The 17,610-nt window shown below is 39.7% G+C and overlaps 5 protein-coding genes across 5 annotated transcripts; all 5 read left to right on the top strand.

Annotated features, from left to right (window-relative positions):
- Positions 1-1,597: 1,597 nt before the first annotated feature.
- On the top strand, positions 1,598-4,905 carry LOC131103420 (metalloproteinase inhibitor 2-like). Its single transcript, XM_058049698.1, has 5 exons — positions 1,598-1,913; positions 3,019-3,113; positions 3,196-3,298; positions 4,535-4,659; positions 4,732-4,905. The coding sequence occupies exons 1-5, from the start codon at positions 1,784-1,786 to the stop codon at positions 4,903-4,905; spliced, it is 627 nt and encodes a 208-aa protein (XP_057905681.1). The 5' UTR covers positions 1,598-1,783.
- A 198-nt stretch (positions 4,906-5,103) lies between these two features.
- LOC131103669 (metalloproteinase inhibitor 2-like) lies at positions 5,104-7,893 on the top strand. Its single transcript, XM_058050125.1, has 5 exons — positions 5,104-5,272; positions 6,092-6,171; positions 6,242-6,341; positions 6,893-7,017; positions 7,643-7,893. Exons 1-5 carry the CDS (start codon positions 5,143-5,145, stop codon positions 7,838-7,840), a joined length of 633 nt encoding a protein of 210 aa, XP_057906108.1. The 5' UTR covers positions 5,104-5,142; the 3' UTR covers positions 7,841-7,893.
- Positions 7,894-8,971: 1,078 nt separating this feature from the next.
- On the top strand, positions 8,972-10,689 carry LOC131103668 (metalloproteinase inhibitor 2-like). Its single transcript, XM_058050124.1, has 5 exons — positions 8,972-9,174; positions 9,340-9,419; positions 9,497-9,599; positions 10,238-10,362; positions 10,439-10,689. The coding sequence occupies exons 1-5, from the start codon at positions 9,042-9,044 to the stop codon at positions 10,631-10,633; spliced, it is 636 nt and encodes a 211-aa protein (XP_057906107.1). The 5' UTR covers positions 8,972-9,041; the 3' UTR covers positions 10,634-10,689.
- Positions 10,690-11,921: 1,232 nt separating this feature from the next.
- LOC131103670 (metalloproteinase inhibitor 2-like) lies at positions 11,922-13,923 on the top strand. Its single transcript, XM_058050126.1, has 5 exons — positions 11,922-12,099; positions 12,172-12,251; positions 12,322-12,415; positions 13,540-13,664; positions 13,726-13,923. The coding sequence occupies exons 1-5, from the start codon at positions 11,967-11,969 to the stop codon at positions 13,915-13,917; spliced, it is 624 nt and encodes a 207-aa protein (XP_057906109.1). The 5' UTR covers positions 11,922-11,966; the 3' UTR covers positions 13,918-13,923.
- Positions 13,924-15,469: 1,546 nt separating this feature from the next.
- Positions 15,470-16,675, top strand: LOC131103464 (metalloproteinase inhibitor 2-like). Its single transcript, XM_058049761.1, has 5 exons — positions 15,470-15,691; positions 15,880-15,953; positions 16,029-16,131; positions 16,226-16,350; positions 16,435-16,675. The coding sequence occupies exons 1-5, from the start codon at positions 15,562-15,564 to the stop codon at positions 16,621-16,623; spliced, it is 621 nt and encodes a 206-aa protein (XP_057905744.1). The 5' UTR covers positions 15,470-15,561; the 3' UTR covers positions 16,624-16,675.
- Positions 16,676-17,610: the final 935 nt, after the last annotated feature.

Genomic DNA, 17,610 nt, shown 5'->3' with positions numbered 1-17,610 from the left:
GTAAATCCCCGCATGTCCGAGGAGTCATGGCGGTTTGGGAACTTTCCTTTTCTTGGATGACGCCATGGTAATGAACCCTGACCTTGAATGCACCATCAATCCCGCGTCGCTTTTCTCTTTTGGACTTGCTGCTGATGAAAATAATAAAAAGCTAAAATAATTAGAAAACTAAAAAAAAAAAAAAATTGGCAAAATTAATTAAATCAAAATTAAAAAATCAACCCATATTTATCAAAAATAAAGTCAAAATATTATTTTAAATATTATTTTAATGACATAAAGTTGAAATGTATATAAAAAAGTTGTCATATTATGAAAAAAAACAAAGGAAAATAAAGCTGTGATTTTTGGAAAATAGCTTTGCATAAAGCCAAAATATTAGCCAAAATATTATTGGAATAAAGCCATAACTAGAAAATAATAAAGTCAAAATATTAAGAGAAAAATGTCATTTCATGAGAAGAACCTCAAAACATAATTTTAGTGACATGAAGTTGAAATGTATTTAAAAAAGTTGTCATATTATGAAAAAAACAAAGGAAAATAAACAAAATAAAGCTATGATTTTTGAAAAATAGCTTGCATAAAGCCAAAATATTATTGGAATAAAGTCATAATCAGAAAAAAAAGTAAAAATGTAAAAACAAAAAAAAAATTGCCCAAATTTATATATATAATAAATATTATTGGAATGGAGTAATTATCAGAAAACTAAAAAAGAAGTAAAAAAAAAAAAAAAATGCCCAAATTGATCAAGAATAAAGTCAAAATATCTCGAGAAAAATGTCATTTCATGAGAAAACATCAAAACATTATGTTAGTGACATAAAGTTGAAATGTATATTAAAAAAGTTGTCATATTATGAAAAAAAAAACAAAGGAAAATGAACAAAATAAAGCTCTGATTTTTTGGAAAATAGCTTTGCATAAAGCCAAAATATTATTGGAATAAAGTCATAATTAAAAAAACTAAAAAAAAACAGTACAAATTTTAAAACAAAAAAAATCAGCCCAAATGTATCAAAAATAAAGTCAAAATATTAAAAGAAAATGTAATTTAATGAGAAGAACTTCAATATATAATTTTAGTGACATAAAATTGAAACATATATTAAGAGGTTGTCATATTATGAAAAAAAAACAGAAAAATGAACAAAATAAAGCTGTGATTTATGGAAAATAGCTTTGCATAAAGCCAAAATATTATTGGAATAAAGTCATAATTATGAGAAAAATAAACAGCAGTTATATTTTGACAATAAAGTCAAAATATTACAAAAACATTGCAACACCAGAAGGATAAATAATCAAATTTTAGTAGCATCACATTGAAATATGATTTTAAAAAAAGCTGCAATATTATGAAACACCAACAAAATAATTTTTGGGGGCAAAATAAATTTGAATGTTCCAAGAAAATATATATATAAATATATAATAAAGCGAAAATATGATGTGAATATCAAACTTCTTAGTAAAGTAGCAAAGTCGCATCCTGGCTGTGTATGTATTTGGACTCCTTAATGTCAAACTGCCTTGCTCGGAGGAACTAACTACCCTGATATGAGATCTGCTCAAGGCGAGAGACCCGGTGTCCCCAAAACAATTCCATCCGAAAGCTAAAACACGTCCGACGGTCCCGAAATCTTGTTTTCCCGAAGCGTTTGCCCTTGAAGCGTTATTAAAAACACACCAACAAATGCAGCAATAAAAAGGCTGCTGATGCCCCCCCCCTCCCCATCGGAATCGACCTCCTGTCTTGTTAGCTCCATTGTCACTCGGTATGAGTTGGACGGCGAGGAGTTGCGTGCTTCCCCTCCTGATGCTGTGCATGTGGCGGCTGCAAGATGGCGTCCAGGCCTGCAGCTGCTATTTCACGCATCCACAGGAGGAGTTTTGCCAAGCGGATGTGGGTAAGATCAACATGGCTGTCTTGGTTTTATTGACATGACATTAGCTTAGCATACACTGTACGGTACATATATATATATATATATAAAACTGAACTATTCCTCCCAGTCAGTGTGGAAGTGGTAAGTTTTAAGCATCTTCACTCTTTTTTTAAACCTTTTTTTAAGTTTAGAATACATTGAAATACATTAGTCAATACATGCTAATGCTAATTCGTTAGCTCGCAAGCTTTCAAATGCTAAAAGCCACGGCCGTGTCTTTTATCCCTGCAGTGACCCCCCCTTGAGCAACGGGGTGTAAATAAAGAATAATTGAATTGGAGAATAAATGTGACTATAGGGGTGTTATTTCATGTCTACAGGGCTCTAATAATGTATACTTGTTAACAAGATTGCTAGCGTCTTTTCTATGTCTAATATGTCTTACTTTCTGTAATTATGTCTACGATATTGGGTGATAAGAGTGTAAAGGTGACTATAGGGGTGTTATTTCATGTCTGCAGGGCTCTAATAATGTATACTTGTTAGCAAGATTGCTAGCATCTTTTATATGTCTAATATGTCCCATTTTCTGTAATTATGTCTACGATATTGGGTAATAAGAGTGTAAATGTGACTTTAGGGGTGTTATTTCATGTCTACAGGGCTCTAATAATGTATACATATAAAATCGCTAGCATCTTTTATATGTCTAATATGTCCTGTTTTCTGTAATTATGTCTACGATATTGGGTGATAAGAGTGTAAATGTGACTATAGGGGTGTTATTTCATGTCCGCAGGGCTCTAATAATGTATACATATAAAATCGCTAACATCATTTATATGTCTAATATGTACCATTTTCTGTAATTATGTGTACGATATTGGATAATAAGAGTGTAAAGGTGACTATAGGGGTGTTATTTCATGTCTACAGGGCTCTAATAATGTATACATATAAAATCGCTAGCATCTTTTATATGTCTAATATGTCCTATTTTCTGCAATTATGTCTACAATAATGGGTGATAAGAGTGTAAAGGTGACTATAGGGATGTTATATCATGTCTGCAGGGCTCTAATAATGGTAACTGTATTAAGAAAAATACACTCTGTTTTTTTTCTAGTCATGAAGGCAAAGGTGCTTGCAGGGGAGGGTCAAGTGGATGCCGGTTTCTATGGCGTTTACAACAACGTCAAGTATGACATTAAACAGATCAAGGTTATGATTATGAATTTATAACATCCAATTCCTATGTTTGTACAGTGCAGTGTTTTATTTTTCGGGTCTTTGATTTTTCCAGATGTTGAAGGGCCCTGATGTGGAGTTTGATGCCATCTATACTCCGTACAGCTCTGCAGCCTGTGGAGTGGCTCTGACCAATGGCGTGGAGTATCTTATCACAGGTAAACATGAATAAATGAATCCATGTGTGAACTGTTGGCCAGCCAATCACAGGGCAGATATAGACAAACAACCATTCACACTCACATTCATACCTATGGACAATTTGGAGTCGCTAATTAACCTAGCATGTTTTTGGAATGTGGGAGGAAACCCGGAGTACCCGGAGAAAACCTAGAGATGGCCGATTCTGGAATTGAACTCGGGTTTCCTAGCTGTGAGGCCCGTTTATGACCTTCCAAATAGACTTTTTAACATTAGAGCCCTCTCGACATGAAATAGCATCCCTATAGTCACATTTACACTCCTATTACCAAATATAGTAACATTACCGTTACATTACCGACACCTACTGGTCAATGTAGGATATTACATATCATCACACGTCTTTGAATGCATCTTATGTTTGTATTTTATTTCATTTAGCCAACACTTAAAGCATGTTAACAACTTCAATCCCATGGATGACTTCCCAAAAGCTGTCCATCAGGAAGTTGCTTTGTAAATTTGCATATTTGATTGGAATATGGGCTGCATGGCAGTTGAGTGGTTAGCGCGCAGACCTCACAGCTAGGAGACCCAGGTTCAATTCCACCCTTAGCCATCTCTGTGTGGAGTTTGCATGTTCTCCCCGTGCATGCGTGGGTTTTTTCCGACTTCCTCCCACATTCCAAAAACATGCTAGGTTAATTAGCGACTCCAAATTGGCCATAGACAGCTGGGATAGGCTCCAGCATACCCATGACCCTCGTGAGAATAAGTGGTAGAAAATGAATGAATGAATGAATGTGCCCTTGAGGGGGGGTGTACAACAATGAATCTAGCACACAATAAAACTAAAATAAAGTAAAATTATTCCAACAACATGCATACTAGGTTAATTAGCAACTCCAAATTGTATGAATGTGAGTGTGAATGGTTGTTTGTCTATATGTGCCCTGTGATTGGCTGGCCACCAGTCCAGGGTGTACCCCGCCTCTTGCCCTGAAGACAGCTGGGATAGGCTCCAGCACCCCCGCAACCTTTGTGAGGATATCCAAGGGTGGAATTGAACCCTGGTCTCCTAGCTGTGAGGTCTGTACGCCAACCACTCGTCCACCGTGCAGCCCATGTGTGGTCCAATACATGTAAAAAAAACATCCCTATGCTCCTATGACACAGAATTAAAAGACACATTAAAGACATGTAGCGAAGCCTGCTTAGTCACAAAGTTTTCTGTTTGTCTTTCACCATCGCAGGCAGACTAGCATCTGGCGGGTTGCTGCACGTGAGTGTCTGCAACCTGATTAGACCATGGTTCAAAGTGAGCGCCGCCATGAAGATGAACGTAGCACAGCTCTATCAAAAGGGCTGCAAATGCCAGGTCAGCAACGCCGTCGATTCGTCATTAGAAATGTGACAAAAAAAAAAAACGTGTCTTTGTTTGATTCCTCAGATCACCCGCTGCTACTCCTTCCCGTGCGGGGGCAGCAACCCTGCCGAGTGCTTGTGGACGAACTTTATTATTTCAGTGGACGGGCTCGCTTGTATCCAGAGAAATGATGGATCCTGTGCTTGGTACAAACGAGCCAACTCGGCTATCAAGGGTTTGATGGACAAGAAATATTAATAAAAGATGGCAAAATAACTAATAAACAATATTGTGTGTGTTTTCTATGTGCTGTATTTCTATGTTGAGGCTGCATTTAAAGCGACAACACACTTGTGAATGGGATTTGTATAATAGAAATGAACAGGTGAAGGCAATCATCTAATTGGCCAAGTCCAAGTGGGAGGAGCCTACAGCAATAAAAAGGCTGCTGACTCAGAATCCCCATGTGTCTCATTAGCGCCATTTTCCTGCATAATGAGCTGGACGGTGAAGACTTTGGTGCTCCCCTTGGTGCTGCTGTGCGCGTGGCGACTACAGGAAGGCGCACAAGCCTGTACGTGCGTTCCCATGCATCCACAGACGACATTTTGCCAAGCGGATGTGGGTAAGTTGAACACAAAAATGTTTGTTAGTTTAACACAATATGGCTGTGAAACCCAGATTATATTGAATGATCAAATCCTGTATTGAATTAAACTTCATTTTTTTATTAGAATAATGATAAATGGTAATGGTTTAATTTCATTTGAACATGCATCAGATTACAATTGAATGCATCCCATAATCAGTTCACAGTTCCACATGTCCAAAAGGAGTAGGAAGAAGCAAAGCTTATTAAATCCTACCCCTCCATCTGGTACTGTTACAATCAGTAACTGTTACATTTGTTCACTTCCTGCTTTTATAATATAATTTAAGTTTTTTTAATTTATTAATTTTAACAAATTAAAATTAAATAACATTTATAAAATAAAATTAAAATTATTATTTTTTTATTTTTTATGTACCGAAGTACGAGGTGATATGAACATCAACTGCTTGTATTGTTTCTTGAATTGGCTCATCGTTGTGCATTGTTTGAGTTCCTTACTCAATCCATTCCATAGTTTGATTCCACATACTGAAATGCTATGGCTTTTTAGCGTAGTGCTAGCATATGTGTTAAATTTAGTTCTTCCCTGAGATCATATTTCTCCTTATATATAACACTTCATTCATCATTTTATAACATCCTGTAGCCTGCACATGTAAATGTAAAGGTGACCATAGGGGTGTTAGTTCATGTCTACAGGGCTCTAATAATACTGAAGGTACTTTATACTGAATCCTACTTTGGAATCGACTTGGAACCAATTACCCGTAATGAACAATGGATGTTTCTGATCTTCACACCTTTTTAAAAAATTTTTTTTTTTTATCCTAGTCATGAAGGTGCTGGTGGTTTCAAGGAAGATGGTTGGTGAATTGGACGAAACCATCATGTATAACGTCAAACCAATTAAGGTTATCAGACATTTATAGCATTCAGTTGTGGCATGCATGTATTAATAATTTTGGTGAATTGCTTTTCCAGAAATTCAAGGGTGATCACGGTGTTAGTTCCTTCTACACTGCAGCCTCCTCAGCGGCCTGTGGAGTGACTCTGACCACTGGTGTGGAATATCTTATCACAGGTAAAAAAAAAAATCTGAAGAATCATAATTCATATAGGGGTGGTAGTTGGTAGAGGTCAGATTCCTGATGTAAGTGTTTAATGAATAAAGCCGTTTGAGTCCTGAGGTTGAGGGCGGTTTAGACTTAGGTTTTTTTTGTTGTTTTTTTTTTTTTTTTTTAGTGAACGTACCATTTGACCAAGTCTGTAGCTTGAATGCGACACTCCTACATTAAAGATGTCTCCGTTTCTGGCGTTGCATCAGTAACTGTTACATTTGTTCACTTCCTGCTTTCCTAATAGTTGAAGGTTTTTGGGGGTTTTCTTTTAAATTTATCAATTTTAATTAATTAAAATTAAATAAAATTAATTAATAATAATTAATTAATTTTTTTATTTTGTCACGTACCAAAGTATGAGGTGATATGACCATCCAATGACATAATGTGTACCATAGTAAGTGTCAATATAGTGATATATATATATATATATAGCACATCATGACTGGTTCAAGACTCTTCATCCTTGTATTTAGCAAACATCAACTGCTTGTATTGTTTCTTGGCGTTGCAGGCCGACTGACACGTGACAAGATGTTGCAAGTCTCACTGTGCGAGTTCGTTGCACCCTGGAACAGCCTGAGCGACTCCCAAAAAGTCAACTTAGAAGGCCGCTACCGAATGGGCTGCTCTTGCCAGGTAAACAAATGTGACATTTCTAACATTCATTTTGTACCGTTTATCCTCACAATGGTGGTGGTGGGGAGGGGGGGTGCTGGAGCCTATCCCAGCTGTCTTCGGGCGAGAGGCATGGTACACCCTTGACTAAGTGGTGGCCAGCCAATCACAGGGCACATATAGACAAACAACCATTCACACTCACATTCATACTGATACTGTTGCTAATTAACCTAGCATGTTTTTGGAATGTGGGAGGAAACGGGAGTACTCGGAGAAAACCCACACATGCACGGGGAGAACATGCAAACTCCACACAGATGGCAGAGGGTGGAATTGAACCCGGGTCTCAGAGCTGTGAGGTCTGCATGCTAACCACTCGACCACGTGCAGCTTTTTGCTTTTATTATGACTAGCATTTCGGGTAGGAGGTGTGTAAAGGTGACTATAGGGGTGTTATTTCATGTTTAGAGGGCTCTCTCATTCATACCTATGGACAATTTGGAGTCGTGCAAGACATGCAAACTCCACACAGAGATGCCCGAGGGTGGGATTAGGATTGTGAGGTCCGCATGCTAACCACTCTACCGCCGTGCAGCCCCATTTCTAACCAAAAAAAATCCATAATCCTTTGCTTGATTCCCAGATCACTCCCTGCCGTGCCTTGCCGTGCAGGAGCAACAACCCAGCTGAGTGCTTGTGGGCTGACTTCATTACCAACTCTGTCAAAATGGAGCAGGCTAAATATTTTGCTTGTTTGAAGAAAGGTCGAAGCCCTTGTACCTGGTCCAAGGGGGGGGCTGACTTGCCCACAAAGCATTCCAAGGACACTAAAGGCCGTTGAAATTTTCCACCATGCAGAAGATCCCAATGTATAAATAAACTCTATAAAAGCAATGCAGCGTCTTTCTTTGAGGTTGTATTTTGATCATTGTGTCCTAATGTAGCTTGATTGGACTAGCATTGCTACTGGCATTGAACGTCTGTGCCACAACAATAAAATGCAGACAGCTCAGTTTTCAGTCCAGATTGTCACTTGCCATTGTACAGCATTATAGTATAGTCATAAATATGCAATATTGTACTTTCATATCTCTCACTATATTGCAGTTCTCCAAAAAACATGTCTGAGTTCCCTGTGTGCACAGTGTCGGCCAGTCAATGGGAATTTGTGTTTGTTTTTTACATTGGAGTGTAAGAAATATGCATTTTTTTAAAATACCTGTATTCATGTCTGTTAAATGGGCTGCAAGGGCCTTAAACAGGAAGTACATACCAAAATAAGAACGCAGAAGAGGAAATAAAGGAAAACCCAAACAAATGATTTGTCACAGGCTGCACGGTGGTCGAGTGGTTAGCACGCAAGCCTCACAGCTAGGAGACCCGAGTTCAATTCCAATCTCGGCCATCTCTGGGTTTTCTCCGGGTACTCCGGTTTCCTCCCACATTCCAAAACATGCTAGGTTAATTAACGACTCCAAATTGTCCATAGGTATGAATGTGAGTGTGAATGGTTGTTTGTCTATATGTGCCCTGTGATTGGCTGGCCACCAGTCCAGGGTGTACCCCGCCTCTCGCCCCGAAGACAGCTGGGATAGGCTCCAGCACCCCCGTGACCCTCGTGAGAATAAGCGGTAGAAAATGAATGAATGAATGAATGTCTACTTTCTGAAGGCTGATTGGATGAGAAGGGGAAGGGCGGGGCATAAATGGATGCATAAAGTGATTGTCAATAAAGTAGTGCCAATAAAGTGATTGTTGATGAAACACCTTCTTGTAAGTAATGTACAGATCCATACTGAAATATCAATAATTCCGATACCAGGTCCTCATATACTAAAATATATATATTTTTTATAATAAAAACTTAGCCAAGTGTGTGTTGCTTGAATGATTGCAAACAGGTGAAGCCAATCATCCAATTGATGATGTAACAATGTGGGAGGAGCTTGCACCAATAAAAGCCTGCTGACCCCCCATCAAGAAAGCACACCAGAATTCCTCTCTGGCTGCAAACCCGTATTGTTAGCACCCCATTTTCAATCATGATGAGTTGTACGGTGAAGTGTTTGATGCTCCCCATGGTGCTGCTGTTTGTGTGGCGACTACAGGAAGTAGCCCAAGCCTGCTCGTGTATACGTGAGCATCCGCAGATGTCGTTTTGCCAAGCAGACGTCGGTAAGTTGAACATGAAAATATGATTTTGGGTAGTGTAAAACCTGAACTATAACATTTGAGTAGAAAAAGGAAGCTAGTTGTTTCTAATCCATAATATTCATATATATCCATATTAAGACAGGTGTTGCTAATGAGACTAATTGACTTGTTTGGCTTTCTTATTAGTCATCAAGGCAACGGTGCTGGCAAGGAAGGATGTTGGTGGCTTTGACAAACCCAGGATGTATACCATCAAACAGGACAAGGTTGCTATGAGGCTTTAGCATCACGTCTGTATGCATGTACAGTCATATTTAATATTTTTTTTTCTAATTTTTTGCAGATGTTCAAGGGTCCTAACAGGGATTTTGATGTCATCTGCACTGCAGCCTCCTCTGCAGCCTGTGGGGTGAATCTGAACAATGGTGTACAATATCTTCTGTCAGGTAAAAAAAAAATTAAAATACAAGTGTTGCCCAAAAATGTAGCATGGATGCTGGAATTTAGTCTTTTAGTAAGTCCTTGAGGACTGTAGCTTTAAATGCATGTTTGTCTTGAGTCTTTAACCAATGATGTGCTATATATATCGCTATATCAAGTTAAACTCAAGTTAAACTCAAGTTAAACTCAAGTTAAACTCAAGTTAAACTCAAGTTAAACTCAAGTTAAACTCAAGTTAAACTCAAGTTAAACTCAAGTTAAACTCAAGTTAAACTCAAGTTAAACTCAAGTTAAACTCAAGTTAAACTCAAGTTAAACTCAAGTTAAACTCAAGTTAAACTCAAGTTAAACTCAAGTTAAACTCAAGTTAAACTCAAGTTAAACTCAAGTTAAACTCAAGTTAAACTCAAGTTAAACTCTTTTAATTATTAGGAAAGCAGGAAGTGAACAAATGTAACAGTTACTGTTTGTAAAAGTACTAGATGGAGGGGTAGGATTTAATAAGCTTTGCTTCTTCCTACTCCTTTTGGACATGTGGAACTGTGAACTGATTATGGGATGCATTCAATTGTAATCTGATGCATGTTCAAATGAAATAAAACTGTTACCATTATTTGAGTCTTTTGTGTTTTGACCCTTGCAGGCAGACTGGCACCTGATGGGTCTCTGCATGTTGGACTGTGTAACTTCTTTGCACCCTGGGACAGCCTGAGTACCTGCGAAAAGACCAACTTTATATATCGCTATCGTAAGGGCTGTGATTGCAAGGTAAGCAAACCTAATGGATAGCAAAGAAATGTCACTTTATTACCACTTTACTAAAAATTCCCATCTTGATCCCCAGATCACTCCCTGCTACGCCGTCCCGTGCAGGATCACCACCCCAGCTGAGTGCTTATGGACCGACTTCCTGACAAACACGGGCGAAATGGAGCAGACCAGACATTCCGCTTGTCTGAAGAGAAGCGATGGTTCTTGTGCCTGGTTCAAGGAGAACGCCTCGCCCAAACAGGGCGTCAAGGACTCTCAAAGGGGTTAAATGTCACCATGCAGAAGATGTCAAATTACAAATAAATGGCTTTTCTCAGAAAGCAATGAAGTGTTTTACCTTTTGTAAACGTGACGTTGGGCTAACATTACAATAGCGTACCGAAACACTAGTTATGCTAACTAGCAATCAAAACTCTACAGTTTATAGTAAATGGGAATGGGGGCGAAACAAATTCAGGAAGTGTGACAGCATATTAAAGGTCAGACCAAACAAGCATTTTTTCCTAAAATACAAATACAATTGTATTAAAATTGTGTAAATTATGCTGAAATGAGATTGTTTTAAAGTCATAATGAGCCCCAGGGTGACCTCTGGTATGGTGACCTGTGACCTTTAGTGTAGTTGCATATACTGTACATGTAAGCCCTTACATACGTTCCTCAGTTAATGACAGAGTCTGTCATCTGGCAACATAACTTGCAAGTTGATCTTGAGTAAAAAAAAAATAATAATAAATGTAATTAATTACATTAAATTAATTTGATGTAGACTGTTAGTTAATGACAGTCTGTCATCTGTTGGCGATCGATTAATTAATTGCATTAAATTTGATGTGGACTGTCAGTTAATGACAGAGTCATCTGTTGGCGATCGTAACGCTGAAGCTAGGTCCTACACCAGGGGTGGGCAAACTACGGCCCCGGGGGCCACATGTGGCTCACCAAGCATTTGAATCCGGCCCGCTAGTCGCTTTTTCTAAATATTTCAACTTTTAACATACAAACTGGCAACATGACTTACAAGTCGGATGTCTTATTTAGTAAAAAAAAAAAATACAACAAAACTATAAAATTAAATTATAATTTGATGTGTGATGTTTAAAGTGCTCCAGAAAAATGGAACATACACGAACATACAGCTGATAGTATAACATTTTTACACATAAAATTACACAAATAATTCAATAAAATTATAAGTATAAAATAGTGTGTGTGCTGGCGATCTTCCCCTCATGGGTCAGGAGGTAGTGGTGGTGGTTCGAGCCACGCCCCCTTCGCCAGTCACTGCTGCTGTGTAAAGGGACAAGACCGTTATACTGCCCATAAGTGTATAAATGTGAATATTTAGTGGTGGTCGGATAGTCCATAGGCATGAATTGGCAGCCATGTTTCTGTGCAGCTGTGATTACAGACGTAGATTACCACTGAGGTGTGAATGTCATGTCATCGTCCGCACACTTGCATGATTGAAGACGAACAGGTGAAGGCAATCATCTAATCGTACAAGTGATGTAAGAGTGTGGGAGGAGCTTACAACAATAAAAGGCTGCTGGTCCTCTCCAGGAAGTACCAACGTTGTCTTGATAGCGCCATTTTCAATCATGATGAGCTGGACGGTGAAGAGTTTGGTGCTCCCCATTGTGCTGCTGTGCATGTGGCGGCTGCAGGAAGTAGCCCAAGCCTGCACGTGTGGTCCGGCGCATCCACAGACGGCGTTTTGCCAAGCAGATGTTGGTAAGTTGAACATGAATGTTGTTTTTTGTAGTCCCTACAAAATATGATCCTATAACTACTTTTTCTTTCTAGTCATCAAGGCAAAGGTGCTAGCAAAGAATAATGTGATTGGACTTGATGAACCCATCATGTATGACCTCAAACAAATCAAGGTAATTATCAGGAGTTGGAATCAGTCATATATGCATGCACATTTATGTTTTGGTTACTTCCTGTTTCCAGATGTTCAAGGGCCCTCGCAGGGAGATCGATGCCCTCTACACTACAGCCTTCTGTGGAGTGACTCTGACCAAAGGCATGCAGTATCTTATCACAGGTAACGCTATTTGTTCACTTATCCCTCCCTCCCCCCCCCCAAATAGAATGGATAAAGAAACCCATACCAGTCAGTTTAACTGTACTATTAATATAGGGCAAGGGTGGGCAAATATTTTGACTCATGAGCTGCATCGAGTTAAAATTGTCCGGGGGGGCAGAGCATATAATTAAACACACTATTTTATGCTTATAATTTTCCTTGAATTTTGTTCAATTTTATCTGTAGTATCAGTTGTATGTTCTAATGTCCCTTTTTTTTCAGGAGCACTTTAAACATCAGTCCACATCAAACTAATTTAATTAATTTAAAAAAAAAAATTGCAAGTCATGTTGCCAGTTTGTATGTTAAAAGTTGAAATACTTTACTGAAAAAGCGACTGGCGGGCTGGATTCAAATGCTTGGTGGGCCGCATGTGGTCCCCGGGCCGTAGTTTGCCCACCCCTGGTGTAAGACCTGGCTTCAGTGTTACGATCGCCAACAGATGACCCTCTCTGTCATTAACTAAGTCTACATCAAATTAATTTAATATAATTTAATTACATTATTTATTTTTTACTCCATAAGATCAACTTGCAAGTTATGTTGCCAGTTTGTATGTTAAAAGTTGAAATACTTAGAAAGCGACTGGCAGGCCGGATTCAAACGCTTGGTGGGCCACGTGTGGCCCCCGGGCCATAGTTTGCCCACCCCTCGTGTAAGAGCTAGCTTCAGCATTACGATCGCCAACAGATGACACTGTCATTAACAGGCCACAAACTAATTTAATTAAACTAATTGCATTTATTTATTTTTTTACTCTAAGATCAACTTGCAAGATATGTTGCCAGTTTATTAAAAGTTGAACTACTTGGAAAGCAACTGGCGGGCCGGATTCAAACGCTTGGTGGGCCGCATGTGGCCCCCGGGCCATAGTTTGCCCACCCCTGATGCAGGTGGTTACATTTCCAGGCCTAAATTTGTGTATTAAGCTTTTCATCCTCAAGCTGGCCAGTGGAAATATTGTGAATTAAACCCTCAGGTGTGTTGATGCTGTCATTTTATACCAAGCCCTACCAGGAACATGCTGTTTTTGTCTGTAGCTTTAAATGCTAATGAGCTATGCTTGTATTTCACCATTGCAGGCAGACTAACACCTGACGGTGCTCTGCATGCTATCGTGTGCGACTTCATTGTGCCCTGGGGCGACCTGACTGCCTCCCAAAAAGTCAACCTGGCCCAGCGCTATCAAAAGGGCTGCGATTGCCGGGTAAGCCAAGCTAATCGATATCAGACTTCATCAATTAAACCAATCTTTCGTTGATCCTCAGATCACGCTCTGCCACATGGACCCCTGCAAGAGGAGCAGCCCGGCGGAATGCTTGTGGACTGATTTTCTGACTTACCGGGGAAAGAACGAGCAGGCTAACCATTTTGCTTGTGTGAAGAGAAGTGATGGCTCCTGCGTCTGGATCAGAGGGACCCCGGACAAAAACGGCAAAGTCAATGTTAAAAGCCGTTAACGCTGCACCATATCATGTTTGTTTACAAATAAAAGATTTGATTCCATTGTCTGTGAAGGGTTCATTTTGAAAGTTGATTGCGCAACAATTGGGTATTGAGCAAAATGAGCAAAATGCCTGTGACTGCATATCATACAATATCTGACTTGTGTGTGAAGTGTAGTACTGCAATGCAGGAATTGTGTACTCTGAGTTAACTATGCCATCAATAAGAGCCGCCCTCCTGTAGGGTTATGGCAGGGGTGGGCAAACTACGGCCCGGGGGCCACATCCGGCCCGCCAAGTGTTTGAATACGGCCCGTCCGTTCTTTCCAAAGTATTTTATTTAAACTCAACATACGAACTGGCATCATGGCTTGAGCCAACCTTTTGATGGTTTTATCAATTTTGTTATTTGATGTGGTCTGTTTACAAAGTGCTCCTGAAAATAGGGACACAATAATAAAATTTAAAATATTTAAATATAAAATATTTAAATATAAAATAATAAATAGCAGATTGGATGACACTTTTACAGATACAATAATACCAGGTGGACTGTTACGTGTAAAATATATAGTCTGCCCCCCCCCCCCCCCCCCCCCCAAGGAAATGGCACCTAACAAATGGTGTAAATTCTGCCTAGCAACAGGGAACTGTATAACATTACCAGAAATTTCTATTATCAGTAAATTTAAGTGTATTTTTTTTGTGGTTTAGTTTAGGTGTATTTAACAAATACAGGTCTGCCCATGGACTGGGACCACTCTCCCCCATGGTGCCAAGGAAATGGCACCTAACAAATGGTGTAAATTCTGCCTAGCAACAGAGAACTACATAACATTACCAGAAAATTCTGTTTTCCCTGTTATCAGTAACTATAAAGTGTTTTTTTAAAGAACTACATTCTTTGGTTTAGTTTTGGTGTACTTAACAAATACAGGTCCACCCATGGACCGGTACTAGACTGGTACCAGTCTGTGACTAGTCTCCTCCATGGTGCCAATGAAATGGCACCTAACAAATGGTATAAATTCTACCTAGCAACAGGGAACTGCATTACGTTACCAGAAAATTCTGTTTTTTTCCTGTTTGCAAAAACTTTATTGAAATTATGTTTTGTAAAGAATCACATTTATTGTCTTAGGGGTTTAGTTCAGGTGTATTTAACAAATACAGGTCCGCCCATGGGCCGGTACCAGACTGGGAGAGTTGGGAAAGAAGTTGGACACTCCTCAGCCGACTTTCCCTGTCCTTTCTCTGTACATAAGTCTCCCCCATTATGCCAAGAAAACGACAACAAACAAATTGACTCATAAATTCTGCCTAGCTACAGTTACACATCTGATTATGGTTTTCCTTTTATCAATAATGTTATTAAAATTAGCGTTTTAAAAAATGATAAATACTGCTTATATGATTTGGTACATATAAATCAGACACAAAGAGTTGGATGCACCAAAAAACACTTTTGGGGGAATTTTGTGCAGGTGTGAGTGACCGAAGGTGAACACAGGTGAAGGCAATCATCCAATCGTGTGTGGGAGGAGCTTGCATCAATAAAAGACTGCTCACCCCCCTCTCAAGAAAGTACACCAGAATTTCCTTTCTGGCTGCAGCAATTCGCTTGAACCCCTGTTGTAGTCGCTGTATTTTCAACTCACGATGAATTGGACGGTGAAGAGTTTGGTGCTCCCCATGGTGCTGCTGTGCGTGTGGCGGCTGCAGGAAGGAGCCCAAGCCTGCACGTGTGTTGCTGTGCATCCACAGACGGCGGTTTGCCAAGCAGATGTCGGTAAGTTGAACATTTACGTGTGTATCTAATCCATGTGATGAGCACATTCATACTGATGTTGCTAATGAAAGTGGTTAGCAATTCCTGCTCTAGTGTAAAAAAATGGCTGCCCTGGCAGCACACACTCTTCTTGCCAATATTACAATTGCTATTCATTAAAATGGCATTCATGTGTTTTCCCTTTCCAGTCATCAAGGCAAAGGTGCTTGCAAAGAAGTACATTAGTGCACATGAAGTGAAGTACGACATCGCAATAACAAAGGTTATTATAAAGGATATGATCAATTGTCTGGATGTTTGCATGCACATTTTATACTTTGGTGTTATCATTTCCCAGATTTTCAAGGGCCCTCTGAAGTATTTTGACTGCATCTACACTCCAGCCTCCTCTGCAGCCTGCGGATTAGCTTTGACCCGTGGTGTGGAATATCTTTTCACAGGTACAAAAACCAGGGTTTTCTTTTTAGAAAGATGGACACCATTTATGCTTTGACTTCTCAAGTTCCATAAATATATAATTTTGTCACATTACAGGCAATCTTGCGTCTGACGGATCACTGCATGTCATTGTGTGCAACTTGGTTTCCCCCTGGGACAGGCTGAGTGCCTGCCAAAAGGCCAACTTGGGAGGAAGTTATCAAAAGGGCTGTGAGTGCCAGGTAGGCCAACCTGATGGACAACCAATAGACATGTCAGATGTTGGATTTTTATGAATTAAACCCCCGTCTTTGCTTGATCCTCAGATCACTCACACCCACGCCATCCCGAACAGGGTCAGCCCAGATGAGTGCTTGTGGACTGACATCCTGACCCACTCGGGCAACAGAGAGCAGGCTAGACATTATGCTTGTCTGAGGAACAGAAATGGCTTTTGTGCTTGGGTCAGGAGCCCCGCCTGCGGCTTCTACCCGGGCTTTCACGCATACAGTTAAAGCTCCACCATGCAAATGATGCCATTTACCAATAAAGCTTTAAAGAAAGCAATGCAGTGTTTCTATGATTGTTTTGCTAATTGTTCTACATTTGTGGCCATGTTGGATTAATTATGCTGCTACAGCCCTGTGCTCCAAAATGGCTGTTTTAGTGCATCAAAACGTGTTCTAGGCTTGATTCAGATGCTAGTGTTTCCAGTTTAAGCAAATGGCCAAATACAATTGGTCATATTCAGTGATGCGTTTAAATTGAGTAACAAACGCTGTTTCGAGTAACTGCTAATCTAATGTCGCCATAATGCCGTTATTGAAGCCGCCTAAAAATATATCACCGACTTCGAAACTAATCTGCAGCGCATAGAATGTTGCAGTTTGTCATGGGAGGGGTTGAGAACCACATAAGCAATGGGGATTGGCTAAGGTTTGGTAAGATTGAGTCTTCAGCCAATCAGAACTTGGGTGGGCGGGTGTTTAGAGCACATAAACAAATTAGGATTGGCTAAGGTTCGGTAATGTCTTCAGCCAATCACACAACTTGGATGGGAGGGTGTTTAGAGCACAAACAATTGAGGATTGGCTAAGGTTTGGTAAGATTGTCTTCAGCCAATCACATAACTTACATGGGAGGGTGTTTGGAGTACATAAGCAATGAGGATTGGCTAAGGTTTTAGTAAACTTGCGTTTTCAGCCAATCAGAGAACTTGAGTGGGCGGGTGTTTAGAGCACATCCAAAATGCCGGGTAGTAGATACATACAGCATAGCGAGTAAGTAGGACTCTACTGAGAAGATAGCGTTTGCCAAATGGAAGTACAGACACTACTTTAACCTTGTCGAGTTTAAAGGTAAAAATGTACACGTCGAATATACATTATGTTCCTGAAATAAAACTTTGTTCACGTCTTGTGTGAGCAACTCAAACCTTGCTGATTCCACCATCTAGTCCACTTTGTGAGCAAAACAGGCTCCAGTTCTGATGAAATGTCAAA

The sequence above is a fragment of the Doryrhamphus excisus genome, chromosome 15, assembly GCF_030265055.1.
Source record: "Doryrhamphus excisus isolate RoL2022-K1 chromosome 15, RoL_Dexc_1.0, whole genome shotgun sequence".
Lineage (NCBI taxonomy): Eukaryota > Metazoa > Chordata > Actinopteri > Syngnathiformes > Syngnathidae > Doryrhamphus > Doryrhamphus excisus.
Note: the sequence above shows the minus strand (reverse complement) of the source record. Positions and strands in the feature narration are given on the sequence as shown.

Bases quoted from the DNA above. Each gene is read 5' to 3' on its own strand.
- LOC131103670 (XM_058050126.1), top strand. From the start codon at position 11,967: ATGATGAGCTGGACGGTGAAGAGTTTGGTGCTCCCCATTGTGCTGCTG. The intron at 12,100-12,171 runs GTAAGTTGAACA...TTTTCTTTCTAG, and splicing joins GTTTTGCCAAGCAGATGTTG to TCATCAAGGCAAAGGTGCTA. The intron at 13,665-13,725 runs GTAAGCCAAGCT...GTTGATCCTCAG, and splicing joins AAAAGGGCTGCGATTGCCGG to ATCACGCTCTGCCACATGGA.
- LOC131103420 (XM_058049698.1), top strand. From the start codon at position 1,784: ATGAGTTGGACGGCGAGGAGTTGCGTGCTTCCCCTCCTGATGCTGTGC. The intron at 3,299-4,534 runs GTAAACATGAAT...TCACCATCGCAG, and splicing joins CGTGGAGTATCTTATCACAG to GCAGACTAGCATCTGGCGGG. The intron at 4,660-4,731 runs GTCAGCAACGCC...TTGATTCCTCAG, and splicing joins AAAAGGGCTGCAAATGCCAG to ATCACCCGCTGCTACTCCTT.
- LOC131103669 (XM_058050125.1), top strand. From the start codon at position 5,143: ATGAGCTGGACGGTGAAGACTTTGGTGCTCCCCTTGGTGCTGCTGTGC. The intron at 6,172-6,241 runs GTTATCAGACAT...TTGCTTTTCCAG, and splicing joins ATAACGTCAAACCAATTAAG to AAATTCAAGGGTGATCACGG. The intron at 6,342-6,892 runs GTAAAAAAAAAA...TTGGCGTTGCAG, and splicing joins TGTGGAATATCTTATCACAG to GCCGACTGACACGTGACAAG.
- LOC131103668 (XM_058050124.1), top strand. From the start codon at position 9,042: ATGATGAGTTGTACGGTGAAGTGTTTGATGCTCCCCATGGTGCTGCTG. The intron at 9,175-9,339 runs GTAAGTTGAACA...CTTTCTTATTAG, and splicing joins GTTTTGCCAAGCAGACGTCG to TCATCAAGGCAACGGTGCTG. The intron at 9,420-9,496 runs GTTGCTATGAGG...AATTTTTTGCAG, and splicing joins ATACCATCAAACAGGACAAG to ATGTTCAAGGGTCCTAACAG.
- LOC131103464 (XM_058049761.1), top strand. From the start codon at position 15,562: ATGAATTGGACGGTGAAGAGTTTGGTGCTCCCCATGGTGCTGCTGTGC. The intron at 15,954-16,028 runs GTTATTATAAAG...ATCATTTCCCAG, and splicing joins ACGACATCGCAATAACAAAG to ATTTTCAAGGGCCCTCTGAA. The intron at 16,351-16,434 runs GTAGGCCAACCT...CTTGATCCTCAG, and splicing joins AAAAGGGCTGTGAGTGCCAG to ATCACTCACACCCACGCCAT.